Raw genomic sequence first — 27057 nt, forward strand, 5'->3', positions numbered from 1 at the left:
AGGAGTTTAGAGGGATTAGATGCAATGAAGCAAAACAATCTGTTCCCGCTTGCATCTCTTGCTCACAAATAGGAGCATCAACCCTGCACCTCACAAACAATAATAAAACGGATACCCCAAAACTCCATTTGCATCACGGGGTTGCAAATATTTCTGGAGACTTCTGCAAGTGATATAAGGGAAAGACAACTCTCTTCCTGAGAAACCAGTGACTGGGGAAGAGGTAGGGTGATGACTTGACAAAGCTTAAAGACTGCATTTTACTCTATGATCTTCGGTTTTACTCGTGACTTCATTGTGGAAAGGTCACCAGACAAAGGAGTTCAGTGAACTGGCTCTGAAGGGAGGAACTGTGCGTGGGTCTGAGCTTTGCTCTGCCCCGGTGAAGGGTGAGCCCAGTGCCCACAGCCCGCACAGAAATCCTGGGAATCGGTGATAATAGGCAGAATCTCACAGCAGAAAAAAGGTACTGACGAGCAAGCTTAAATTCACCTTCTACATCCCGAGACACCACACAGCACCTGGGTATCGCGGTCAGCACCTTGCACCAAGGGCGAATCGGCCACGGCCAAAACCTTCGCTTTCCCCTGACACGAGGCAGGGCGGGGCGCGGATCCCTGTGGGCCCCTCGGGCTCGGAGGCGCTGCCCGCAGACCCCGGGCCCCTGGCTGCCGGCGGCGAGAGGCGGCGGAATTTGGGGGACCGGTGGAATTTGGGGGGCGGTGGGAGCCCTGCGAGCCCCTGAGGGGCGGTGGAATTTGGGGGGCGGTGGGAGCCCTGCGGGGCGGGGCCGGGCCGGGCCCCTGAGGGGCGGTGGAGGAGGGCGGGGAGGGCGCGGCTGCACGTGACGCTCGAGCCCCTCGCCGCCCTCCGCACTCGGGGGAGCTGTCCGCTTTCAGAGGAGCGCCCGGTCTCGGAGGATTCCCCTGCTCTCGGAGGATCGCCCCGCTCTCGAAGGATCCCCTGCTCTCGGAGGATCCCCCTGCTCTCGGAGCCGCTGCCCGCGCTCGGAGCGGGCCGGGCGATGCGGGCGGGCGCGCGGCGGCGCGCGGCGCTGGTGGCGCTGGCGGCGCTCGCGGCCTGGGGCGCGCGGGCGCAGCGGCCCCGGGACCCCGCGGGTACGGGGGCACCGTGAGGGCACCGTGAGGGGACCGGGGACACCGGGAGGGCTCCGGGCTGCGCCGAGCGCTGCACAGCCCGTCCCGCGGGCGCCTCTGCTCCGCCGCAGGTGTGCGGCGCTCCGGTGGCAGAGAGCGAAATCCAGCGGAGCTCGAATCCGCAGACGTCCCGCGGCCTGAGGAATGGGAAGGTGCCAGGATGTGTAACACTTTCGCCCTCAATTTTCAGAAAACGGGACGCGTTGCGTCCTCTCGTCTTCATCGGAGTTTCCCGAAGGATTTTTCACACCGCAGGAGAGGAAGGATGGAGGAATCGTTATCTACTTCATAATTATACTGTACATGTTTTTGGCCGTGTCCATTGTGTGTGATGATTACTTCCTACCTTCCCTAGAGATCATCAGTGAATGTAAGTGACATCCTGATCTTTTTCCTGTAAAACTGAGCAGCTTTGCATAAAACTTTCTCTTTTAAAAAGCTTCGAAGTTAGAGTGCTCTGAAAGAAAATTGAAAGTTTCATTTTCCATGCACAGATGTGTTCATACAATATATATTAGTTACACAAGATCAATATTTGATTGAAAAACCTACTGATTACACCGCACATATATTAATTTAATATTTGCTTTCTTTCTGCCTGGAGGAAAATCTTAGGAATCCTCACTATTAACTAAACTGACAATGTAACTTTTAGTTGCACAGTACTATGTCCAGGTAACTACTGGTAAAAGAAAAAGGAGGGATGGCAACGTGTGAAACCAACTCTTTCTAGGGTCTGTTTTTCTTTGAAAGTAGTGGCCAAGTGTCAGGATGAGCTACTGCTAACATATTAAAGCTATGACATAGGAGGGAGTGCAATTCTATGGTTACTACAGTTCTAAGAAATCTAATCAACCTGCAACAATTCCCCTGGCTTCAGCAGTCCACTTGGCAGGGAGTTCAGCTTTTCACTGCCAAGAATTAACAAAATTCCCTAGGGGAACTCATCCCTGAACTGGAAAACGCTCTTCAAATCAGAAGACTTACAGCAAATGTAAAGCTTAAACACTGCTGTAAGAGCTGGTGTTTTGTTTATTGATGATAAATAAGCATTTGTCAGACTTTTGCCATGGTCAGCCATATGTCCCTGTAGTTTGTGTGCAGGACTTGATCCACAGTTATATTTCTTATATTTCAGAAAGTCAATTTGCAAGAAAAAAAAATCTTGTTTCTCTTAAGCAAGACTGATACTGTCTATACAAAATGAAAATTTAAGATCACAGCACTGGTTTGAATTTAACGAACATTTCTGGTAGGTGAAGACAAGTAATACAGATTTCCCTGGAAGACAGACAGACTTGATGTGGATCATATAACAATATCACACTACAGTCTATGGAATTTCCCCACAATTATTACCAATAGGAAACATAGTTAAATCCTGCATACAAATTCTGATTTTACAAGAGATTTAAGCTAATTTCTGTAATGAAGTTAGAAATAAACTAGCCCAATAGATCAGGCTAATTTTCAATATATTATTTTATGCATCTCATATAAATGCATTGACTGTATGAAAATAAACTTTATTCCATTAAACTGTAGTAGTAGCTAACATAATGCACTAATTGAAAGTAAAGGGTGGAGGCTACTGAAGTATCAATATTTTTTAAGCAATTCTTTTTTTTTCTATCCTCAGGCCTTGGCCTCTCACAGGATGTTGCAGGAGCAACTTTTATGGCTGCTGGAAGCTCTGCTCCAGAGCTTGTCACTGCTTTTCTAGGTAAGAGATGTCTTTTAACTCCTTATAACTTAGAATTCTTTTCCTTGCATGCCAAACTGAAACATACCAGATAGTCATTTTCCTTACAGGAGCTTTCGTGACAAAGGGAGATATCGGGGTCAGCACCATCCTTGGATCAGCAATATATAATCTTCTTGGTATTTCTGCAGCTTGTGGGCTGTTTTCTAGTGTGGTATGTATCAACTTTGATAGTCCTGCTCCTAAGCACCAAATGAGTATCCTTTCTCATTTGCCAACAAAAGCCAAGAGAGACTTACTATGACAACTGCCAAGTTTATTATTTAGTAGCAAAACCAGCATGTAATCAGTTTTAAGATAACTTGCTATGAAAGTTTTTAAAAACACTAACTTGTTAAATATCATACTTAAGTCATTCCTAAGAATCTTTACTTTTTACATAATATAGAAACAACATATTGATGCAGCATTTACAGCACTTAGTGAAAGTATTACAGAGAGAGGTTTCAGAAAAGTGTATGACTGATCTGCAGGTTTCGAGGCTATCCTGCTGGCCGCTGTTCAGAGACTGTCTGGCATACACCATCAGTGCAGCAGCAGTCCTTGCGATGATATCTGACAACAGAATTTACTGGTAAGAGCACAAGTAGTGTTCAATTCCTCTTGTCTGGAGATTTGTGAGACAGTGTTTTGAAAAACAAATTAAAATCCCCAAGCCCCAAACTTCAAGTAGCCTGAACTGCCATTCACTAACAGAAATAAACATCCCATTGGCTTTAAAAAACTTAAAAAGTCACAACACTTGTAAAGATTATTACCTAAACATTCAAACTCTGCATATTTATCAAGTTTGATCTGCATAGGTTTGTCTGTACAGACTTCACAATTTCTATCACAACTGTTCTGATATAGCAATTAGTGTTCAGCATTTACTCCTTTTGAGCCTTTCCTTTCATAGCAGCATTGTTCAGAAAAACATTTGTCTGCCAGAAGGAAATCATGAGCTTCTGATGTTTTAACTCCTCCATCAACACTGAAACTCCTGTTACTTCAAGACGGTCAGGTCCAGCATTAAGTCTCTTGAAGTTTATAACTTAAGCATCACATGAAGACTCAATTTTGCAAACATCAGGAAAATGTTCAACCAGTAAGATCCCCTGAAAAAACATGCAGTTATACAATACACAAACAGGATTCTGCAGGGGAGGGGAGTTAATCAAACTGCTGAAAGACATGGGGACACTCAAAAACTTTCATGACAGTAGCCATACAATTGCAAATAGATGCTTTTTTGTGTTCTTTTGTTATTCATGCAAATTTTCTCTCCCTCTCTCCTTATGCCAACAACTGGGTTCTTTTATACTACATGTTATATAAAACTTGTTTTTCCTTCTAGGTATGAAAGTGCATCCCTATTATTGATATATGGGTGTTATATTCTGGTACTATGTTTTGACATTAAAATCAACCAATACCTCATGAAAAAGTTCAGTCCCTGCTGTGCGTGTTTTACAAAAGCTATGGAAGAGAATGCAGAGCAGCAGCCACTGGTTGGATGGAGGGATGAGAGTGGACCTCTAATTCGTCAACAGTCAAGAACAGACAGTGGAATTTTTCAAGATGAGCTGGACTACTCTCAACTTTCAACAAGCTTACACGGGCTCGATGAAATATCTGAAGGTACAGGTATTACAGCTGTCTCTAGCAATCCACATGCCTGTCTGCATCAATTCTGATCAAGAGCAGATTCTCAGATAGTATTAAGATTTTGCTCACAAAAGAACTCCAGCCTAGTATTTAAGTAGATCATTATTCTAACCTGGAATAGAACACTGAGCAAAATCGGAGTGATGGTTTTCATATGAAGTTAGTTGCTAGAGGAATGCAAGGGTAGTTGCTCATTTGTATTGTAGCAGAACTTCTGTCTTTGTTGTATTTGAAACTTTTCAGCAACACTGCTTGTAAAATGCACTGTCACCTGAAAGCCACAGGGGCACTGTAGTAATATACACTGTTTCCTTATGACAGTGGCAAGTTCATAGCCCAAAATATGCATAATATCAAAGCAAAGGGATAGCTGTGATGTGGCCACAGGTGGCATTTCCTCTTAGGCAAGAAACAGCAGTTGATACTTACTCTTGGTAAATGTTATGGGTAAACCCTTGAAAAGAAATTCCATTTTCATCCACCTTAGTTCTCCCCTAGTGATGTAATAAAAAACATTTTAATCACGGAATACCGGGTTGGAAAGAGATCTCAAGGATCATCTGGTCCAACCTTTCCTGGCAAAAGCATGGTCCCAGATGGACCAGCACCTGTTCAGCTGAATCTTAGAAGTGTCCAGCACTGGGGAAACACCACTTCCTGGGGAGATTATTTTACTAGTGATTATTCTCATTGTGAATAAATGTTTTTCTTGTGTGCAAGCAGACTCTCCCCAGAAGTAATTTAATTTCAGAATTTTTTTCCAGAGAGATGTAGGTACTGGGTAATACTACAGCTGAAACTTGAGAAAGAAGTATTTTTCACCCTTTTTCAGTATTCTCACAAGTAGAAGACAGTCATATACTGTATGCTATAGATTCAGACTTAACGTTACAATTTAAAAGTTACTTTTTCTTCAACAGATCATCCGAATGTCTTCACCATGCCTGAAGCAGATATGAAGAGAATTTTGTGGGTGTTATCCCTTCCTATTATCACACTACTCTATTTAACTACACCAGATTGCAGAAGACCATTTTGGAGGAACTGGTTCATGGTGACGTTTTTAATTTCAGCAGCATGGATTTCTGCAATAACTTATGTTCTTGTATGGATGGTAACAATAGCAGGTAGGTACCAAAAGTGGTGTTGCTATACCAGTCAAGAATCACTGAAAAAGTTGTGAGGTTTTCCTGTGAGGTCTCCCTTTAAAAGTAGTTTAGCAACTCAGACTGCGATGTAAAAAAAACCACAATAAAAACAACAGAAACTTATGTTTGACTGCTTAGTTTGCCACCCTCTTCTGTCCAATAATCCAACACTTTAGAGTTTAGCTGCTTCACACTGCTTGCAATCACATGAATGAGAACTTGATGTAGCTACAAAAAACTTGGTTTATTTTTAAAAACAGTTCCACTAAACTGCTTCATTAAGCAAAACACAGCAATAAACTTGTCATGCTGAGGGCTGACAAACATGAAATCCACTAAGACTGGATTTAGAGGTCAAAGTTTTTGGAAAAAAATCCATGATTTCTACACCTGTGTTTTTCACAAACATTATAGTAAGAGATTTGGCATTAAATTAACTGCCAAAAACCTTCTCAAATGTGTTTATTAAACATTCTTGGAGTGTGTATATGTGGACCTCTTAAAAATCTGCATCATAAAGTGGGGCAATAAAAGGATTGCATTTAAGTGAGAGAAGGGGTATGAACTTGTATGTAAAAAACCTTCTCCTAAAAGTACTCTGAGGTATTAAAGGTCCCCTCATTTCACTGTTTCTCCAGTCAGCTTGAAAGACATCCAGTTTTTAAGAACAAGCAGAAAACAAAACTAAAACTCTACAGAAATTTTTCAAAGCTTGCCATTTAAACATTATAGCTCAGTAATCCTACTCAAGCATTCTACTAGTTCAGATATGAATAACTCCTTGTTCAGTGCAGAAACAGACCTACACATTCAGAAAACCCTTGAGAAATAACTAGTAGATCACTGGATATTATACCCACCATATAAACCCCCTGGTTAAATAATTTTCCACTTGTACCTAAAGAGCAAGGGTTCACCACCTGGATGCTAGAAGCCTTTGAAACAGGATTCAAGTCATCATTATTGCTGTTCTACAAAACAAAGCATTAATTCAATATGAAAGTAGGTACAGTGGAGATTCAGAGTATTAGTTCACTTTCAAGAGTCATCACAGGTAGTACTGGGGTCTTTGGCCCACTACTTCTAGGTAAATTATATTCTATTTACATGTTAAAACACTACAAGTTAAGCACAATATATTCAAGTTCAAGCTCTCATGAAGGTTGACTCAAAGGTTCTATCATTGCATTATCAGCTGATCAGAATGTCACAAAGGTATCATAGCTGGGCACTAAACTGGGATGGTCAAGAACAAACCTAACTTAGAACGTCTTTCTGTTGCTGGCAAAGAAAATTTAACTACTTATAGCAACACATGGCTACTGATACACAAAATTAGCAAAGGCCTAGAAAAATAAGACTATTCTGTTCTGATGGTCAGTTGCCAGAAAAAAAAAAATAAACCACTACACATTAAATAGAAGATACATCTATCTAAAAAAAAAGGAAAAAATTAGTTTCTCCTGAGTTTATATTCTGTCTTATAACCTTCAGAGGGCTAGAAACTAATGTTGGGTACATAAGGCTGGTTCATTCATATTTCACCTTGGTCTGAACCATTATTTTCCAGCCTGGATGGTTTATAAAAGCTGATTTGTTGGTCCCTCATCCTACAAATCTATTAGAAGTGATGGAAGGACAAAGAGAGTACAAATTCTGCAACAGGATCATGTTAGTTCCTCTGAAACCAACAAACAGTTTCAAACATAAATTTATGGGGCTGCTCTAGACTAAGCTGGTAAGTAATAGACAAGCATCACTGACCTAGCTTAGCACACTGCCTCTTATTGAAATGAAATTGATCTTATTAAATGTGTCAGAATATTTCAAGTAAGAACTCCGATTTCAACAATAGAAAAAAAAAAAAAGATACATTTTAGTGAACAAAAGCTTAAGAAACATTAATTACTTCATAGCTTGACTAGAGGTATCAAATACTTCAGCATAATGATGCTTCTGAATGGTTCAACTGCTAAAACAGTTTTGAAGAATCCCTGCATTTTAAGTTAGAAATTAATATGCTTACAGGACATTTGGAGCTAAGAAAAATAGAGAAAAATAAGCTGACCTTCTAATAACAGTTTAAAACTTTTTTTTTTTTTTTTTAAATTTCCCTAAAGGAACTCACACTTCTATGGGGTTACTTGTACTTACAAGTCATATAAAAATTCCGCATGTTGATTCTTCCAAATCACTTTGTAATTGGAGTGGAATGGTAAAGGCATGTGGTTGAGACAGTATTCTCATATCTAAATGACTGTTCTCCCCAAGAAAATTCATGTGCTTTTTCCCCCTCCCTGAGGGGATTAAAAAGAATAATTATAAGAGTTATTGCTTCATGAGACTTTTGAACACTAACACGGGGATGCCAAAAACTGTAAGACAGACTATACTATTTTCTAGAAGTTGAGGGGGAAGAGAAGTAATTTGTTAGATATTTAAACTTCTACTTTATCTGCAAGGAAAAAAATCATAATTGCTATTGTCTTGACCACTGCAAGAACAAGGAAAGAGTATTTGTTGTTCCTCTTTGTTTTAACTGCTTTGTGGTTCAGTCACTCTCATGCAGTGAAGTTAGCTGACACATTCAGTTTGAAATCTGTATGATTACTAATTTCTCCAGAAACAAAGTCCAAAGCACTTTCTCTGGATGAACCCTATCTAAAACCACACTTGCATTTTCTACCATTATTTCTCAACTGCAGGAGAAACGCTGGGAATCCCAGAGTCAGTAATGGGTCTCACATTACTGGCAGCAGGAACAAGTGTACCAGATACAGTTGCAAGTGTGCTGGTTGCTCGAAAAGGTAAAGATTTTAGTACTGGCTCATGCCAGTGGATGTGTTTAAAACGTACTACAAAAAGAAAGAATTCTAGTCAACATTTTGATAAATTGAAGGAGTAACCACAAAATCTGTGTTCCAGATTCTAGAGCTTAAGTTTACTAAAAATAAATAAATAGCTTACCTGAAAAAGCTGTGGCTCAGACATTTAAAAACTTCTCAGAGTATCTCAGAGAAGTATTCTAGATTGGTTTATTTTCTGTTGATTAACAGTGTTACTGCAGAACACAACTGCAGGTCTGGGTATTTTAAACATAACTGGACTTTTTAATAGCCTGTCTAACTTAATTTTAAGTGCAACTGTGCAGATGCTGGTGATTTAGGGAGACTTCTTATGGTTGTGGTACCCATGTTCTGTAGAATCGTGACTATAGTTCTTCCGATGTAAAATCTGAAAAGGGTTCTCTGTGAGAAACTGAGGGCTGGCAGTCTGTTCCTCCAAAACAGTTTGGCAATTTCATGCAATACAATTAAGCCAACTTCTTTGTATTTCTTCTTTTACAGGAAATGGAGATATGGCTATGTCTAACATTGTAGGATCCAATGTATTTGATATGCTCTGTTTGGGAATACCCTGGTTTATAAAAACTGCCTTCATAAATACATCAGGACCCATAGAAGTGAACAGCAGTGGCCTGACATACACAGCCATTTCTCTTATCTGTTCTGTTGCTTTTATTTTTCTGGCAGTTCACCTGAATGGCTGGAAAATAGATAAAAAATTTGGAACAATTTGTCTTGTCCTGTACTTAGTATTTACTGTATTATCAATTTTATATGAACTTGGCATCATAGGAAACAATCCTACAAGGGTCTGTGGTAACTAGTTTTAATCAGTGATTATGCTGATGAAAAAAATAAAAGCAGGAAAAAATGATCAGTTTCTTCATTTAGTCAAAATAAAATTAAAAAAAAACAACTCCATACTCCCACTGGGCTCTAAATCTTATATACAGAACTAAGTCATGTCATTAAAGTAATAATAAGTAGAACAAAAACATCACAGCCTAATTGGAGCCCTTTCTTTTAGAGTCAAGAATTACAGTATGACTACAACGCACATATAAAACCAAAATTCTGAAAAAGACATCTACTTTTTACATTACAATGTTGATACACACTGGAGGGGGAAAAAAAAAGATCAGAAAACACTAAATAAATCCCACTATGCAATCTGGAGATTAACAGAGAAAATGGCTTATTTTATTAAAAACAGTATAACCATTCATTTAAACTGAATGACTAGAGACACTTGGCCTAATTTTCCAAAGGCACTGAGCATCCAAAGAATCCACAGTCTGTAGGGACATGCAGGTGCTCAGTGCCTCTAAAAAAACAACAAAAATCAGGCAAATTGTCTTTAAAAACCAAACATAGTAAGATTCAGTTAACAAGAATCACAGTATATTAAACACTATACTGTTAAAGGCTGGTGGGATTTAAAAGTTCCTTTTTACAGCTTTTATAAGCATACAATGTTACTAAAAATGACTTACTAAGATAGAGAAGCTAAACAGACATAGGAATGTTCCTGAACACACAGTTTTAAATTATGCATTGCGATCCAAGCGGACATCAATTTCTCTGCCACTGATTTTTATGCCGTTCATTATCCTACAGGCCTTTTCAGCAGATTCTGGTGAGTCAAATCTGACTGTTCCACAGCCCTTTGATTTTCCATTCTCCATTTTTATTTCTGCAAACATTACATGACCTGAATAAATAAGTTAAACAGCGGTTATTTCAAGTCCTCAGTGTACTAACAACTTAAAGAACTCAGAAGTGATAAAAAAACATTTTAAAGTATGATCTAGGGGAACATATTAAATTGGCACTTTCAGACTGATAGTACATTCACTCATTTAGGCAAGGTAACACAGGACAAAACAGCAGGAAAGAATCCAAATCCAGATCCACTATCTTGAATCTTTCCTAAATTGTGCCTCAAGTTTGAACCAAAGTGCCCTATAAGACTCAGGGAAAGGTTTGTGTTTCATACTGACAAAAGTGTGAGTATTAACAGGCATTAACCAAACTGTAGCTTAATCTAGTCCACCACATTCATCACAAAAACATACCAAGCAATAATTGCAATCAGGCAATTTTGTTAAGAAGCTGCAGAGCAAAATTAAAGCCTTTAAAACAATAAAGTTACCAGGTTGGGAGTGGTGGAAAAGTAGCATGTAGTATTCAATTCCTGCTGAGGTTCCTTGAGGTTGGACACTCAACTCACAAGGAAATATTTTTATAAAGATGTCTTGGTACCTCTGAGAATGTTTAGTTTCCTGGAGTAATGAGTTTTACTTAGGGTATGTTGTAGCACACCCCTCCTGAGCCCCTGAATATCACTAGGAACAAAAAACTTTTCCCTGAAATACAAAACCTTTTATTTTTAAATATCATGTGAGACTAGCCTTTCACTGAAAGAAACTGAACACTGGGAAACAATCTTTGTATTTCCTTATGATGCTGACGTGAACACTATCTGTTCCTTGTAATTCTTAAAAGCAATTCAACATAATTACTACATCCATTAGTTAACAGAGATAATGAAAAAAAAATTCTGAACTATCTGAAAGTTGCACAGGAGGTTAAGACTTAATGAAAGACTGAACCTGTTGCCTGTTGTACTATATTCTGTATCTACAAAAAAAAACCACAACAGCTTGATATTCTTCATAGTTGAAATGCGAGGTCTAATTTATATCAAATCTGTAACCAGCTGTATGATAACTGTCTTAGGCATCTGTAGTATGTTTTAAATTATTTATCTTTTCTGTCTATCCAAAATAAGAAGTCATCATGTAATTTAGTTAAAGCTCTCCGTTCTAAAAGTGTGTTTTCACATTTTTACGACATGAAAAATATGTCATGTATTTCTACATCCAAGCTTTATTCTTCACTTATTTCCGTGAAAAGACCAACTTTTCAGTATTACATAAAGACATGAATATTTGTAGTAAAGCTTCATTTCTTAAGATAAAGGGGAACATGACAGCCTGTAAATCAACATCATCTATATGTATAAGAGAAAACCTGTAATGCTACACTGGCAGAATTAGTAACTCTGATTTGATCCTGCACCATTTCTGAAATAATGCATGAGCTGGACAGACCCAGGCTCCTGCACATATTATGTAGGAAACACTACATTATATACTTTTACTGGCCGGGAATATGTCAAAAAAGGAAAAATTTCAAAGAATAATTTTAGTAACAGAAGAGGTTAAAGTTTATATCAAGTGAGCAGTCAGAGCCAACACAGCCCATATTGTACCTTGGTCTTGTGTTCTGTCATGCCTAAAAATTATTTATATAACTCAAGAAAGCTTGGTGAAATAAGAAAGATTAAGCTAGCCAGACTCTTCTTCAGAGTCAGACAACAGTCTTCCTGTTATCTAATAAACACCATGTAACACATGAAGTCCATGAGGATGAGCAGGGGTAAGGTTCATATACATACCACATTGACTGAATTTCTCCTTTAGCTTCTGCCAGGTCAAGTCAAAAGGAAGCTAGAATAAAAAAGTATTATTGATAACAAAATATTACAATGAGAATAAGAGCAAGTAATCAAGCATACACACAAAATACACTTGTGGTTTCTATAAATTTCATTGCTTACATTTCTCACAAATATCTGGTTGCCTTTAGAGCCTAATCTCTCTCTCATGCCACTTCCCATTGGGCCAGGCACAAATCCTCGATCGATGTCCATGTTTCTGTCCAGACCTCCACCCATGGCTGGTCCCATTCGATCAAAACCGGAACCCATCCGATCCATCCCCATTCCTCCAGCCATATTGTTCATACCACCCATTCCACCACCTACACAGAGAAAGATATGGAGGATAAAATAAAATCTCCTTTTAGTAATAAACACACAAGTATTTGGTATAAAATAAAGTTCTTGTGTCAGGAGAAGAATAACTTCATTAAAACTGTTAATATAAACCATAACTTATACATGCACGGTGATTTATCAAGGAGCATGGCTAGTATTTGAAGACAAAGTATTACAAGATACAGAGTGTCAGTTCTAAAACACCATTAAAACCAAACTGCATCAAGCTATTAATCATACCATCCAATGTAGCAAAATGTTGAACACAAGAATTCAGATTTAAAGTCTGTCTTGTTTAATTAATAAAAAAATTCTACCCTTTACCAAAAAGATCAAATAAAAAACCATGGCAATACTTTGATACAAGTAATTTGACCAGATACACTATTTTTTTATTTGGCTTCCTGCATTATATTCAGCTTTACTTAATGCAGCCATACCCACACCTAATTATAAAATCTTCTAGAGAAGGCTTTTTTCTGAGAACAGAATTTACTGCAAGTACTGTAAAGAACATGAACTTTCCTATATGTCATAGTTTAAAACTCGATAAAAAGTACATACATGGAATAAAATATATTATTTATTTTATATAAGAAACTAAGAGCAATAGCATTCAAATGCTATAATATTTCTGGATTCATAATTAAAAATTAATATACAGTAAAACTATCAAGATCATTTCTGAGGGACCCTCCCTTATGCCTTCTAAGATTGGCACTAGCAGGATTTTATTTTCTCATCTGCTCTAGTCAGAGAGTTGCTGCAATACAAACTCAGTACTGGAGCTTTGCACAAAATATGGGTGATAATCTGAAATTCAAGGCTGATTTTTTTTTTTCCCCTGACAGATTACTGAGGTTCAGCTTCATGAAGTTTACTCAAATAACTCTGCCTGTCTTTTTTTCTGAAACACAAATTTAGTTTAACCACTTCTCCCTCCAAACTAGAAGTTGAAACCATTCCAAATCTAAGATTAAGTAAGGGAAAGACTGTATTAACTAGTTTTCCTCTGAACTTTTACCTCAATAAAACAGCTTTGAGAACTGTGAGACTCGTCACATGCAACAGAATTCTACTTCCATCAACAGCAAGACACTACACTACAGCAAGTTCCTCTGACACAAGTAGCTGTACATGGTATTGTATTGTTACATTGCCTATGCATTTATGTTCTATTGAAACAAGTTAACCTACTCATTCCAGATCTTACTGGGCCCATGCTAGGTGCTCCCATTCCTCCTGCAAAAACACCAATCATTGCACCACCTAAACAGAGAAAAATAATGAAGTGACATACGCTGAAACCACCAGTTAGTGAAAAAAACAAAGCACACACTAATGAAGTGCACTGATCTCAATGTTACCTGGCAATATTTTTCTATAAGGGCACTTTAATGTGTGCCTTTACTATACAAACTAAACAGGAAAATCTAGTAAGTAAAATTAGTTTCTCCTTTTCTACTACAGGATTTAAGCTACTCTGATTTCTTTCTAGCTTTTCTCCCCTCTGACAGCCTGCCAGCACCACAACATGGTAAAACTAAATGGTCCATTTCCCACATTGGGAAGAACAACCTCAAAACTCAAGGCTTCATCTTATATGAACTTGATATATAAAAAGTCAACAATTCTGCTGCAAATCAAACATCCTCAATTCCACTCTGATACTACAGCCCAATCAAAGATGCCTTCCCTGATTTCAAGGTTACTAAAACCAAATGCCTTCACAGTATTTCTTTTTAAGATACCATTAACCTAAATATTGTAACAGGAGTACATTAGAGCCTTTCCTGATCAAACACAGTATCTATTTAAAGTCCTTACAGTTTCATTCCATTATTTAAGGTTATGCTGGAAATCTCTAATCTTAGTTCTCAGGACAGTACTCAAATGGCCAGATCACTGACAGATTGTAAGCTGAAGCTTGCTGGATCTACTGAATGAAAGACGCCCACATCAGTTTCTGACAGTGGCCATGTTCACAAATTTCTAAAACAACATGTTACCAGAAGACTCAGAAGCCTGCTACTTGCAGAAACAGTTATAACTGAAGTGGCATTTTCACTCAGGCAACAGATGTTTATGCAAGTAGCCAGACTAATAGCATACATTTGATTTCTAAAACATTCCTAGGCATTAAGACTAGCCCAAAGGATTAGCTTATTATGTTTTTACCACTTCTACACAATTATCAGTATTGAAGAGAAGCACACAACAGTTACCCTTTGCTATGAATTGCCTCAACTAATATTTTTTTAATGAATTAAATAAATAAATTAATAAATCAACTTTTAGACCATATGAACCTTATGCTCTTAGCAGTTCTTCTCTTTCAAGAAGGTGAATTAAGGGAATGGAAAAGTACAAGAAACAGGGAAGAGGATGAACAACTGTCTCCTATTTTGTGTTCAGTTTTGGGCCCCTTACAAAAAGGACAGAGAGGTGCTGGAGTGTGTCCAGAAAAGGGCAACAAAGCTGACCAAGGCTCTGGAGCATAAGCCTTGTGAAGAATGGCTGAGGGAACTGGGGTGCTCAGCCTGGACAGTAAGAGTCTCAGGGAAGACCTTTGTGCTCTCTGTAACTACCTGAAAGGAGGTTGCAGAGATATAGGGGCCAGTCTCTCCTACAAAGTAACAAGCAATAGAACAAGAGGAAATGGCCTCAAGTTAAACCAGGGAGGTTTAGATTGGATATTAGGAAAAAATATTTCACAGGAAGAGTTATCAATCATACAAACAGGCTGACCAACAAAGTGGTGGAGTCACCATCCCTGAAGGGATTTAAAAGACGAGTACATGGGGCTCTTGGTGACTTGGTTTAGTGGTGGACTTGGCAGTGTTGGGTTAAAGGCAGGACTCTGTAATCTTTTCCAGCCTAAGTGATTCTGTGATTCATCCAGGGAGCAGCATAGTAATGAAGTGCAAGAAGGCTCTACTGTTGAGCTCTTCCATGCCCCTGAAGATGGAAGAGTAACTCATTTGAGGCAACCCCACTGCCAACAAGACATCATCTATAAACAAAATAATGCTGGCTCAGTTACAGAAGAGGCCAATAAATACCATTCTGAGCTGTATGAGCTCAGAAGGCAGGACAAAAACTGAAGGCACCAAAATCCAACACTCCTGTCCAATGCTACCTTATGTGCAGTAAAAACAGTATTATACCATGCATTTGCAGAACAGGCTTATGGAAATTACAAAGGTTGTAAATGGACAGCTTGTTCAGGATTATCCAAAGAATATACTTCAACACCCTAAAGATTTAATATACCACAAAATAAACAGTATGAAGGTAAATGCTTTCCTCAAATATGTTATTCCATTTATATTTTACAGAGGGGAAAAAACCCTCCACACCTGAACCTCTGTCTTAAGTGATAACTGTAATGAACACTCAGATTACATCCTCACAGTAATGACTGGGGGAGAAGGCACAGAAGATGACCAAATGAAACCAGGTCTCCTCTTCTTCTAGCAAAATTCTTCCAGTACTATGTCACAGAAAATTTAACAGTTACCATACCCATCCTTCCAAAAGACTCTCCAAAACCACGGTTCAATGCCATGTCACCACGACCAAATTCTCTTTCCATGTTTGCTCCCATTCCACCACGAAACATTTCTGTAAAGAACAAAGCAACAAACCAGGAATATTCTGTTATTTACATCTAAGTTAATGCTCCTACAATGCTTGTTTCACAGCTGCTTGTTTAAATAGAAGTGAGTCTAATGCACAAGTCAGAGGCACCTATTACACACTAAACTCTCCAGCCAGTTCCTAGGTCTCCACATTTGCAGCTACTTCATTTGAACTCATCCATATTACCTACCCCTAAATGGAGAGCTTTTAATAAATAAATATTGACAAAACAATAGGTGTACAGGAACGGTGTTCAACTACCTCCCATTCGGTTGACTCCAAATCCTCCCATGTTAGGCATTCCTTCCATTCCACGAAATCCAGGAAGTCCTGTAAAATAAGGAAAACTGTTTTCTATACAGTACTAAAAGAGACATTTAATGCAAAAAACTTCATTGCACGTACCGCCTCCCATTCTACTCATTCCACCAAATCCTGGGCCGTCTATTCCCATACCTTTAAACCAAAAAGATAAACAATACTTAGAACACCTTAATGGCTTTTTAAAAAGCCAGACAGAGTTAAAATCTCAAAAGCAAACTACACAAGGCTTGCTTTGTCAAAAGTCTGACATTTTTCCAAACACAAAAATGACAATTTTAAACTTTTAAATTTTTAAACTAGCTCTGTATAACTTAAAAATGAAGAATATGTATTTACCTCCTGGACCCATGCTCCCCATTCCACCACCCATGCTCAGCTGTGTTGCACTGATGGGCTGTCCACCTGGTCCAAGTCCCATACCAATGCCACCAAGACCACCTCAAAAACAAAAAAAAAAATTTAAGTATTATCAGAAGAGAGACCTTCCTCTGTATCACAGAGAACACAGTAAGCAAAAGTATGACTAAACTATACCAAAAAATGGATCACCATATACTAAGTGCAAGGAGTTGAAAAGAGAGCGTGCACTCACGAGGTAATTGTGAGCTTTTGCTGTCCACAACACGGAAGTCTTCATGAGGAACTGATTTGTCATCCTGATAGAAAACAAAGATGTTATGCTATGATCCTTACAATGTCTTGGCAGAGACATATAAAGTAGAAAGAAAGGAAAGCAACTTACCATTTTTACATGCATGGGTCTATCAAACAGGAATTGTCCATTGAACATAGCTGAAGAAATGCAAGTCAAGGAATCTTAAGAAAGCAATTTTAACTGTTTCTGAAGAACCAATGTAACAACTTCTTACATCACTGTACAATTACTATGAGTTATCTTTCCCTACCTTATCTTCAGAAACCCAATTCAAGGGCCAGAAGATGCAATACATGCTGTTAGGCACATTAGTTTCACAATTGCCACACTGCCAGCCATTCTAATTTTGTTCAACTTCATGAGGAACTTCTAGAATTTAGTAGGAAATTCAGTCATTACAATTGTAATCTGCAAAGTATTACACTCTAGTCCCTGTATCATAGCTAGAAGGCAAACAAGCACCATTTGCAAATCTACACACTGCAGAACCATTAAAGACTAATCAATATATGACCAAATACATTTTTCAAAACCAAGGATACATATTGCTTGAACAGCTTCAATTGCTTGTTCAAAGGTAACTGTTCCCATTCCTCGGCTCTTGCCATCTTTATCTTCTTTGATGTCTGCACGCTTCACAGTTCCAGCAATGCTGAATACCTCCTTCAGTTTCTTCCAGCCAACTTTGAAGTCAAGCTTAAACACAGAAATACATCAGTGATTTCAGTGCACATCTCTGTTCTGCCATTACATTTAGAAAAGATTTTCTGCATTGCTGTTAACTCTTCATTGACAAAATGCTTGATAACTGTAAATACTTGAGATTTTGTAATATACGTACACTGTGTCAAAGTCCAAAAAGTCAACAATTTATTGCATGCATGTATTTTACTATAATTAACACACTAGCATTGGGTTGGTTCTTGAGAAGAGCAGCTGTAATTCCACAAGACCTCATATAAATACAGTAGTCTTTTGTGCTAATAAAGTACTTGAACCACTGTATTTGTTGGAACTTTATTATGTTAGTCTAAAGTAACTAGCAAGATAAACTGAAGTACATATTTAATAAAAAAAGAAATGCAATTGTAAATACTGAAAAGATGTTAAAATATTTTTGAACCAACAGATGACTGCAATACTTAGAAGTGCATGTCTGTCTCAAGAGTTTAATGTATCTTTCTATGTCCAAAATCTGAACACATACCCAATATTTTCAACTCAATATACTAACTGTGAACTATTTCCAACCTCCTCTTTATATTAAAACTAAACTACACAGGTATAAGATGCCTGACAAAGATCAAACATTAAAGTTATAAAACACAGTTTTAAGCTTACATTAGCAACAAAAATAGTGGATCCAAGCCTGCCTGCTTGCAAATTACTGATAACCTCAGGAGGAATGTTTGGATTATTGAGAATAGAAGGTGGTAAATTCATCATTCCAGGTGCTGCATCAGGTCCATGTCCTCCTGGAAACTGCCCTCCTCCCCGCTGCAGTGCCCTACGAGCATGTTCCCCTTCAGGATCCTGAAACGTGGGCACAAACAAAGCCACTTAACCATCAACAACTGGACTGGCAACAAACAAAATGGTACTGTTTGAAACTCTGCATAAGCCCATCAAAATTATCAACTAAGCAATACACTTGTCCACGTCAGAGGGATCATGAACTGAATTAGCATGGAGACCTAATTCCCTCACCTCTAGAGGTGGGTCCTTTCAGATGAGGGTTGAGGCATATTGGCAAAGCACTTGTTGAGGAAGCGTGCACTGCCACTTCACATGCTGTACCTAGCCTATGGACAAGTAGAAAAGATTTCAAACTAAAGGACTGTCAGTCTCGAACTTTCTTCCAAGAACTGAATTAATTTAATTAGGTGGTGGTTTTGTATTGTTTATTAATACCATTATTAAAATTGTAACAGGATAGGAAGAACTGCATCAGATGCCATCACATACTACAGCAATACAATAGAAAAGCTGACATTGTTTCACTTTCCAGAGAGCACAACTTCCCTATTTCCAGCCCCATTTTTGCACATATGTAGTGGTCTAATAATTAGCTCATTCTGTGTAATATTTTGAAGCAGGTAAGCAATGTAAACATAGAATTACTTAGGTTGGAAAATATCTGATGACACTAAGGTAAGAGAGTATGAAGTAAAGTTGATTTAACAAAAAACAGCATTAGATTATTTTGCCTTTAGGACATACTTTTTGTCAGTTTACTTGGCACAGTACCCAACCTCCTGCAAGCCCATTAATAAAATTTCACAAAAAATTAAACTGGAAATTACACATCAAAGATTCTCAAAACACTCTATGGTCATCTCAGGAGCTTTAGTATCTTCACTACTTCAAATTCAACACAGCAGCAAACATACCTCTTTAATATTCAAGGGTCTTCCACTAAGATCATATTTGTTCATAGTGTCTAATGCCTTCTTAACAAATTCTTCATCTTTGAATTCAACCACACTTAGAAAGAGATCAAAACATTTAGAGTATTAAAATAAAGTTTAACATGCCAAAACTAATACAATGTTTGAATAGCAGTGTGCTTCTACACACATAAAAAAAGAAACTTACCCACAACCCTATATCCACGAGATTTGTCATCATATGTAAAGAGAAAACAAGCAAAAAAACAAGAAGTCAGTCAGCACATATGACAGAGCAATGAAGATTCCAGTTAAAGATCCCAGCTCACTGTTAAGTAACTACACAAGTTATTTTCAGCTTCAAAACCCATAATATATGCTCTTTAGTGGTAGCCAATCTGAGTATCTCCTGCTTTCTCAGCATACATACCGTTCAAATGCAAGAGAATACATTGTCTCTTACACTCTTTGAGTCAAACCACAATTCGAAAAATGCCACACAGATCCACGTAAGGACAACTGGGAAAAGGAGGTGGGAGGGAAAGGGTGGAAAGAAAAGAACCCCAAACATAACCAAAAACCAATCAAGACACTCATCATGTCATTAAAAGCTGTCCACTAGCTACAAAATTCAAATCTACCTACATCATGTACACCACTACAAAGAAAAAGCAGTCTGCATACCTCTTCAGTACTACAGCATAATTGAGAAATTGCCTTATAAGAAAATAACCTTATTGACTGCACCAGCATCCTTCTAATAAAGCAAAGAGTTGAGGATTTCTTTAAGTATAGCAAAGCTGACAGCATGTTTTAGTTTTAGCAAGTATTAAAGAAAGTAACTTACAACAATTGATACAACCTCAGTTAGGATTCAAACCTGCATTTATCACATTCTCACTGAAGGTTTGGAGCTGCTATTGGCCAAACTTTTGACTATTATTAAGAATCAGAGAAGCTTTAACATTATTAGTGCCTCATTGCAGGCACTCTGTTGGCTACCAACCATCTCCATCCATTTAGTTTTAAGAAAGTAAATGCATTAAGCCAGTGTTTAAAAGTACCAATCCTGCAAAGCTGTGATATCAGGCACTTCACCCAGTAAATTCTTAGCTAACATTTTGTATTTATTGGCCCCAAGAAAGCATATTACACTAGAATTTAAATAAAATGATTGATTTATTGAATATCCTTTATATGAAACAGATTTGTACCAAGACAAAGGTGTTGGCTAAAAAGAAGAATTAAGTAATGCCATTTGTTAACATTTACAGAAGTACTTTGTCCCTTACAACCAGCTAGTGAGAGTTACATGAAGGTGTCAGACTACTTCTAATAGAGAATCCTCAAGGCTACCTTAATGAAAATCAGTGTAAAAATGAAACTTACTTTCCAATAACTGGTACAGGTATTATACAAAAATAAAACTGCTGAGGAACTTTTAAACCTCTAGCAGATTGTTGCCCACGGCACTTACCCTTGATTTTCCTTCAGCATCCTTAAACAGCTCCACGTATGTAACCTCACCAACTACATAAGACATACAAAGGGAAAATACCAAGAGACAATGCATTTAAACACCAGTATCTTTCTTTACTGTGCCCCTGTGCACAAGTCTACAGAGAACCACCTATTATTCACCAACAATCAAAACCAGACCAACATACCTCCTGTCAATGGCTATATAATTTAGCTAATTTTCAGAAATATGCAGCAGCCACATTCTCAAAAGCTAAAAACAAACAACTATATTTAACCTAATTCATACTACAGATCATATTTTGTCCAGTATGATATAGTTGGTGAACAAATTCAGATATACACAGTCCCTTAACCTAACAAATGAAACGTCAACGTTCACTGAAAAGTGTTATATTTATCATCCTACTCACAACACCTGTTTTAAGGTGACTTTCTACCTGAATATCTTCAATCAAAAGTTTGCCTTCAATAATAACCAAATTTACACATCAAATATTTCACAGCAAGCGACTCACTTTCTAAAGTAGGAAGTTTAAGTAAATCAACCAATCAAATATCATGTCACCTTACAACAGATAAACCAGCAGTTACAGAAGGGGGGTCTGGCATTTTTCACAGCCTAAAAGCCAAGTGTGCTTTGCATTACTTTTGAAGAATCAATTTTTCAAGGGAAACACAGAACTAACTTTTTACAAAATCCATATATTATAATTATTTTACCCCAAATTAAAATAACATTTTTGGGGTAGTCAGATTTCTCCATCAGAACTGCAACAATAGTAACAAGCTTTTAATAAAAAGCTCCAGACAAACAGTCATGGCAGTAGTGACAATGCAGACAAAGTTAATGCCACAGCCAGATTCCACCAAAGAAATACAAAACAACTTTTGAAAGACATCCCTTATTATTCACGTTAACACACTTCATGTGTTGCTTAAATACAATAGCCCTTAGAGAAAAAAAAAATCTACAAGAACTACAACTAGACAAAACACAATCTCTTTAAGAACTCATGAGGTCATGCATATACTCTCTACTGTCACACCAGAATGGCAGAAGATAGTGAGCACTTCATTTACCCAGCCTACCCTGCAATGCAATTGTCTCGGATGAAAGAGGGGGAAGGGAGATAGATGTACCAAGTAAAGGCCAAAACAAAAAAGTCAAATCAAATCTGTGTGGCTCAAAGGACACATCGGTTGCATTTCAGCCCTATCAGTTTCTGTGTGAAGTGTGTTACAAGGAATAAGTTACCTTTCTCTCTCATCAGGTCTTTAATAGCTTGCCATTTCATGTCATAAGGGATGTTGCTAATAAAAACTCGATTGCGATTAACAGCCTTCTTGTCTCCAGAGCCTGCGTTCTTCTCCTTTGCATAGGGGTGGAATCTATTCTTGTTTCCAAGAGAAGGGATTGCCTTCGCTTTTGCAAGGAATTTCTCTTTCACAGGTGCTTTCCCTTCTTTTGTTGTCTCATCATTATCCCTACATTAAAAAACAAAAATCCAAACAAAAACGCTATTAGTCTTGTGTTGGATTGTTAGACTATCTCACTTCCTACCTATATAACTGCCTATTTCCTATGCTATTGGAATTCCCAGGATGTCAAATGCTGCTTTTCAAATGAGGAAAAATAAATTCATGCTACCAGAGTAATTCCAAAATACACTGTTCTATCAAGAACAAAAAAATGTTACAATATTAAGCAAAGAAAGTACATCTTACTAATTCACTTGCATTCCACTTCACAGAATCATAGAATCCTAGAATGGTTTGGGTTGGAAGGGACCTTAAAGATCACCTAATTCCAAGCCCCCTCCCATAGGCAGGGACATCTTTCACTAGATCACCTTACTTAGGCCTTAATCCAACTTTTAACACTTCCAGGGATAGGGCAACCTGTGCCAGCACATCCTGTTTGTCACGACTCAGAAAGATGGAACTATAAAACTACTACAAAGCCCAAAACAGAAAGAGTGAAAAATCAGCTATAGTATCCATGCCTTGGTGCTTTGGTAATGTTCACAGCTCACTTGGACAGGTTACAGGATATTCACCACAGAAGTGAGAGTAGAAACAGTCTAAGCTTGAGAGCTGAAACAGCTCAGGATGCTTCATTCAATGGAAAAATAACATATCAAAATCAATTCCAATAGGTTCTATATCAAATTATGTTTTATCTACTCCATAAATATTTTTATTTGCAAATTTGTGCCAGACTACTGTTAGACAGAAATTAAAATTCAACTAAGAACAAATATTTTTTTTTCAATTTCCCTGCTTAACACTACTTGTTAAATGCATAGAAAACAGCTGTATTTAGCCATGCTATGAATCTAAAACTAAATAACTAAGAATTATCCACTAAAAGCACAACAAGGGGCCTAGCCCTCAGTCTTTCAAAACTTTACCAATAGCACCAAAATTCTCCTTTTAAAATATTTATTTTTTAGATGAAAATGCAAGAAAATTTGGACTGCCTTCTCTTTTACGGCAGTCCAAATCTCAACTTCAGTAAGACCATACACTTTTAACAGAATTAGAAGAAATATCTGTAACTTTTCAGCAGTCCTGATATTGTTACTATCACAAGGTCATTTAGCATGCTAAAAGAGGCTCAAGATGCCAGAATTATTACTTTTAAAAAAGAGAACTGCTGAACTGAATAAAGCCACACAAATGTGATCCACTAAACAGATGCTACTTAGCATCTTTAACTACACATCACTGTCTACTTAAAGAGAAACTTAAAAAGTACTTTTACAGAAACATGTATTTTTAAAAGCCTGAATCAGCATCTTGAGTTAGAACAATTAGAAGGTGATGTCCTACAGGACTGATAGAATGACTGTGAACCCCCCTTCTTAAATTACATCACTATCTTTACTATATTTCCCACATTTTAGAAGGCTTAGTTTTTATCTCATTTCAACACTTCGGAAGGTTTCAGGCATTTCAGTTTTACAACCACAACATATGGCAAAACCAGTGATTTTGATTAACAGACAAATTTTCAGCTCTCTGCAGAGTCAACAAAACAGAAAGCGGCAGTCCTGTATTCAAAAGTACATGCAAGGAGATTTTCATAAAGCTAAATGTATTACCTATTCAAGCCTGGGCACTTTTCAGGGAGGAGTACATTCAAATACATCCACATTTCTCCCATGACTTTTTCCCCAATTTTGAAACACTCATATAGTACTAACTTAACAGTCCCTGTGTTTACATGTGGATTAAGAGAGGATAAGCAGCTGGGAAATGCATGGATACTCCCCTGGGGCAAGTATTTGTAAAATTTAAAACATCTCAATCAACAACACGTTATCTGGTTCAAGCATCCTCCAACGTCCCTCTGCATCATCCCTCCTCCACACCATCCTGTGACAACATAATTCTTGTGTGGTTGTTTAATGAAGTGAAATGAAGGGAACAACGCAGGAACTGGAGGGATTCAGGAAGAAGGCAAAGAGCAGAATATCAGGTCTTCCAGTCAGATCAGTTCCTTCCAAACCAATCTCATTTGCAAATGCAAAACTCCTGCCCAACAAGACTCCGAGGAAAAATCTGAGTTCTTCCTTAAGTTTTAGGATTAGAGAAATGGATTCTCGTCAGCCTTTTAAGCTCTTTCCTGCTTAAAAGATTATGAAACAGCCCCTTGGTGCTCAATGTAGTGCACAGGATGAGACAGTTCTCCAAATATGGAATCCAGAGGCTCTGCAAGACCTGGCTGTACAAATCAGTAAGAAGCATAGAAGATACAAGCCTGGCATAAACTCCTGAATCTGGTAAATAAAGCGACACTGCACTTGGTCTGGGAATCACAGCCAGGCTGCTGAAAATAGAGGATTAATTAAAGAAACAATCCTTGCAAAACTCATCTGCCAAAACCAACACAGGCCAGTGAACAGGCCGAAGGCAGAGATCCTTTTGCAACTCTTACCCTTCTCCTTGAATATTCAAAATAATTTCAACCAAAAAATACATTCAAAGCAATGTCACATTAGTCACCTACAGACCACAGAAAAGACAGACTACGAAATTATGAACTGACATTTTCATAGGGAAAAAACAATAGTAATTTCTAATCTTTACCTTTTGTATGAGCGACACATTACATATATTAAATTAATATTTGCCTGTGAAATCACAAAAGTTCTTAAAAAAAAAGTACATATGCACATAGATTTGAAAGACCAATTACACTTTTTGGAAAAGAAAAAGCTTTTGAACTTTCCATAAAGTTTTTAAGACAAAAGACAAGCTTTCCACATGCAAAAGAAGAAGCCTAAAAATAATAAGCACAAGATATATCAACATGAAAGCCCTAACGCTTGTTTTTTTTAAAACAAATTTCTACTCCTCTCTTCTCAAGTGTCCATAATAAGATAAGCACAGAAAAAATGGAAGAAGTTCACATGTGATTCCAAAGCACGTGGATCATTTTAGCTTTGTTGTGCTGAGCAGTTCCACTGCCCAATACAAAAAAACTTAGGAAAGTGTGCAAACTGAGCCAGGATTGGTCTCCAGTTAAATGAATGATAAGCAAACCAGGTTAATTAAATACTTTTGTTTTTTAAGTAATATATTTCACATACAAACTAACAGCTTAATCCTTTGTACACCCATTTGGGGGAAGATTAGAAACTGTATGTGAAAGAGTAAGATTTGTATCTCAGTTACCAAGAACCCCCATTACTTTCCAACTTCAAGTTGTGACTTCTACCATGTAGAATGACTGGAATTTTTCATTTGTTTGTGAGGTTTTGGAGGGAAAAGAAGATATTGTTGACAGGAGGGATTAAGAGAAAATACCTCATTTCAACAGTAGCAATCTCAAAAGACAATAAAATCCATATGCCCAAAAGGGGCAAAAGGGTGACAATCGTCCTGTGAAAATTCTGATCTGTGCACTTTGGAAGCTGAGAGCCAGACTAGGGGGGAAAAAATCAAATCCACAAATTCTACTTCACAGTAAAGTGGAATTTATAGCTTGTAAACTAAACTTTACAGAGAGTCAAGTAAAGGCATGAAGTATATCTTTATTCCTCCAGCTTTATATTGAAGATGATCCCACATGCATTTTTTAAACACAACAGTATCAGAGCAGGTCTGCTCAGAACTTGCCAAAACTTCACAGACACCAACAGCTTTGATGTACTGTAACAGTAAGTCTACTGTAAATGTATTTTCCCTCCAAGATTTGATTGAGATTGGAAGAGATACTGAAATTCCAACGATCTGAGGCCAAAACCTAGTTCATGTAAAGAGTGGCAACCCTCAAAGCCTGATACCAAGAACAACCACGCACACGAAGTTATTCATGGTATTGTTCTACAGAGGTGGTAGTTCCAGCTCATTTATACTAACTTGCTTTTAGACCTACTATACAAGGCACAATTTTACATACTCCGTGTATGAAAATGTTTGAGTTTCCAAGAAAACTTCGTGCGTGCATATGCGGGGTTTGTTTTTAGAAAGCAAATTACTATAGGGCTGTCTTACCATTCTCACGTAAACAAAGACTAGTTCAAAGGCTTTACAAACACCGTTTCAGCAAGAGTGGAAACGCAAACAGCACCAGAAGCGATGCAGAACACTGCTGGAAGAGTATCCCGTGGGAGCCGGTCGGCAGGTACGGAGCCGGGGCCCGGAGCGCAGCCCCGCGGGGCGGCCCCGCAGCGCGCTGCCCTCACGGCCGCTGCCCGAGCGCCGCCCCGGCCCCGGCCCCGGCCCCGCGGCCCGCCGAGCTCCCGGCCCGGGAGCGCCCCCGGCCCCGGCCGTGCCCCGGCCCCGCGGAGGAGGAGCCACGGGGGCGGGGGGGTCCGGCCACCTCCTCCCGCCGCACCCCGGCCGCGCAGCCCCCGCCACCCTCCCGGCCCTGCCCTCACACACATTTTGACGCCATTTGCGCTGCCCGCGCCGCTACCGGGTGCCGCGGCCGCCGCCGCCGCCTCCTCATCCTGCGGCGGCTGTTGCGGCGTCTGTTGTTGCAGTGCCGGCTGCTGCTGTTGCTGCGGCGGCGGCTGTGGCGCCTGGCCGGCCGCCTCCTCGGCTCGGCGCGGCGCGGCCGCCTCCGCCCTGTCGCTCTCCGCCATCTCGTGCCGGGCCGCGGCCCAGCGACCGCCGGTTTGAAACGGGCCCGAGCGCCTCGGCCTCGCCGCGCCGC

General features: G+C 38.8%; 2 protein-coding genes across 2 annotated transcripts; one reads left to right on the plus strand and one right to left on the minus strand.

Annotated features, from left to right (window-relative positions):
• Positions 1-1024: 1024 nt before the first annotated feature.
• Positions 1025-9408, plus strand: SLC24A5 (solute carrier family 24 member 5). The gene is made up of 9 exons (XM_056500285.1): positions 1025-1118; positions 1348-1527; positions 2797-2880; positions 2970-3073; positions 3393-3493; positions 4256-4539; positions 5487-5693; positions 8420-8521; positions 9062-9408. Exons 1-9 carry the CDS (start codon positions 1025-1027, stop codon positions 9382-9384), a joined length of 1479 nt encoding a protein of 492 aa, XP_056356260.1. The 3' UTR covers positions 9385-9408.
• On the minus strand, positions 3159-27057 carry MYEF2 (myelin expression factor 2). Its single transcript, XM_056500284.1, has 16 exons — positions 26784-27057; positions 22147-22376; positions 20887-20939; positions 19618-19625; positions 19413-19506; positions 18364-18555; positions 17565-17718; positions 17110-17159; positions 16960-17023; positions 16704-16805; positions 16449-16499; positions 16305-16373; positions 15927-16025; positions 12183-12385; positions 12021-12072; positions 3159-10271 (listed from the first exon to the last, which is right to left on the minus strand). The coding sequence occupies exons 1-16, from the start codon at positions 26984-26986 to the stop codon at positions 10108-10110; spliced, it is 1788 nt and encodes a 595-aa protein (XP_056356259.1). The 5' UTR covers positions 26987-27057; the 3' UTR covers positions 3159-10107.

Source organism: Oenanthe melanoleuca, chromosome 10 (assembly GCF_029582105.1).
Source record: "Oenanthe melanoleuca isolate GR-GAL-2019-014 chromosome 10, OMel1.0, whole genome shotgun sequence".
Taxonomy (NCBI): domain Eukaryota; kingdom Metazoa; phylum Chordata; class Aves; order Passeriformes; family Muscicapidae; genus Oenanthe; species Oenanthe melanoleuca.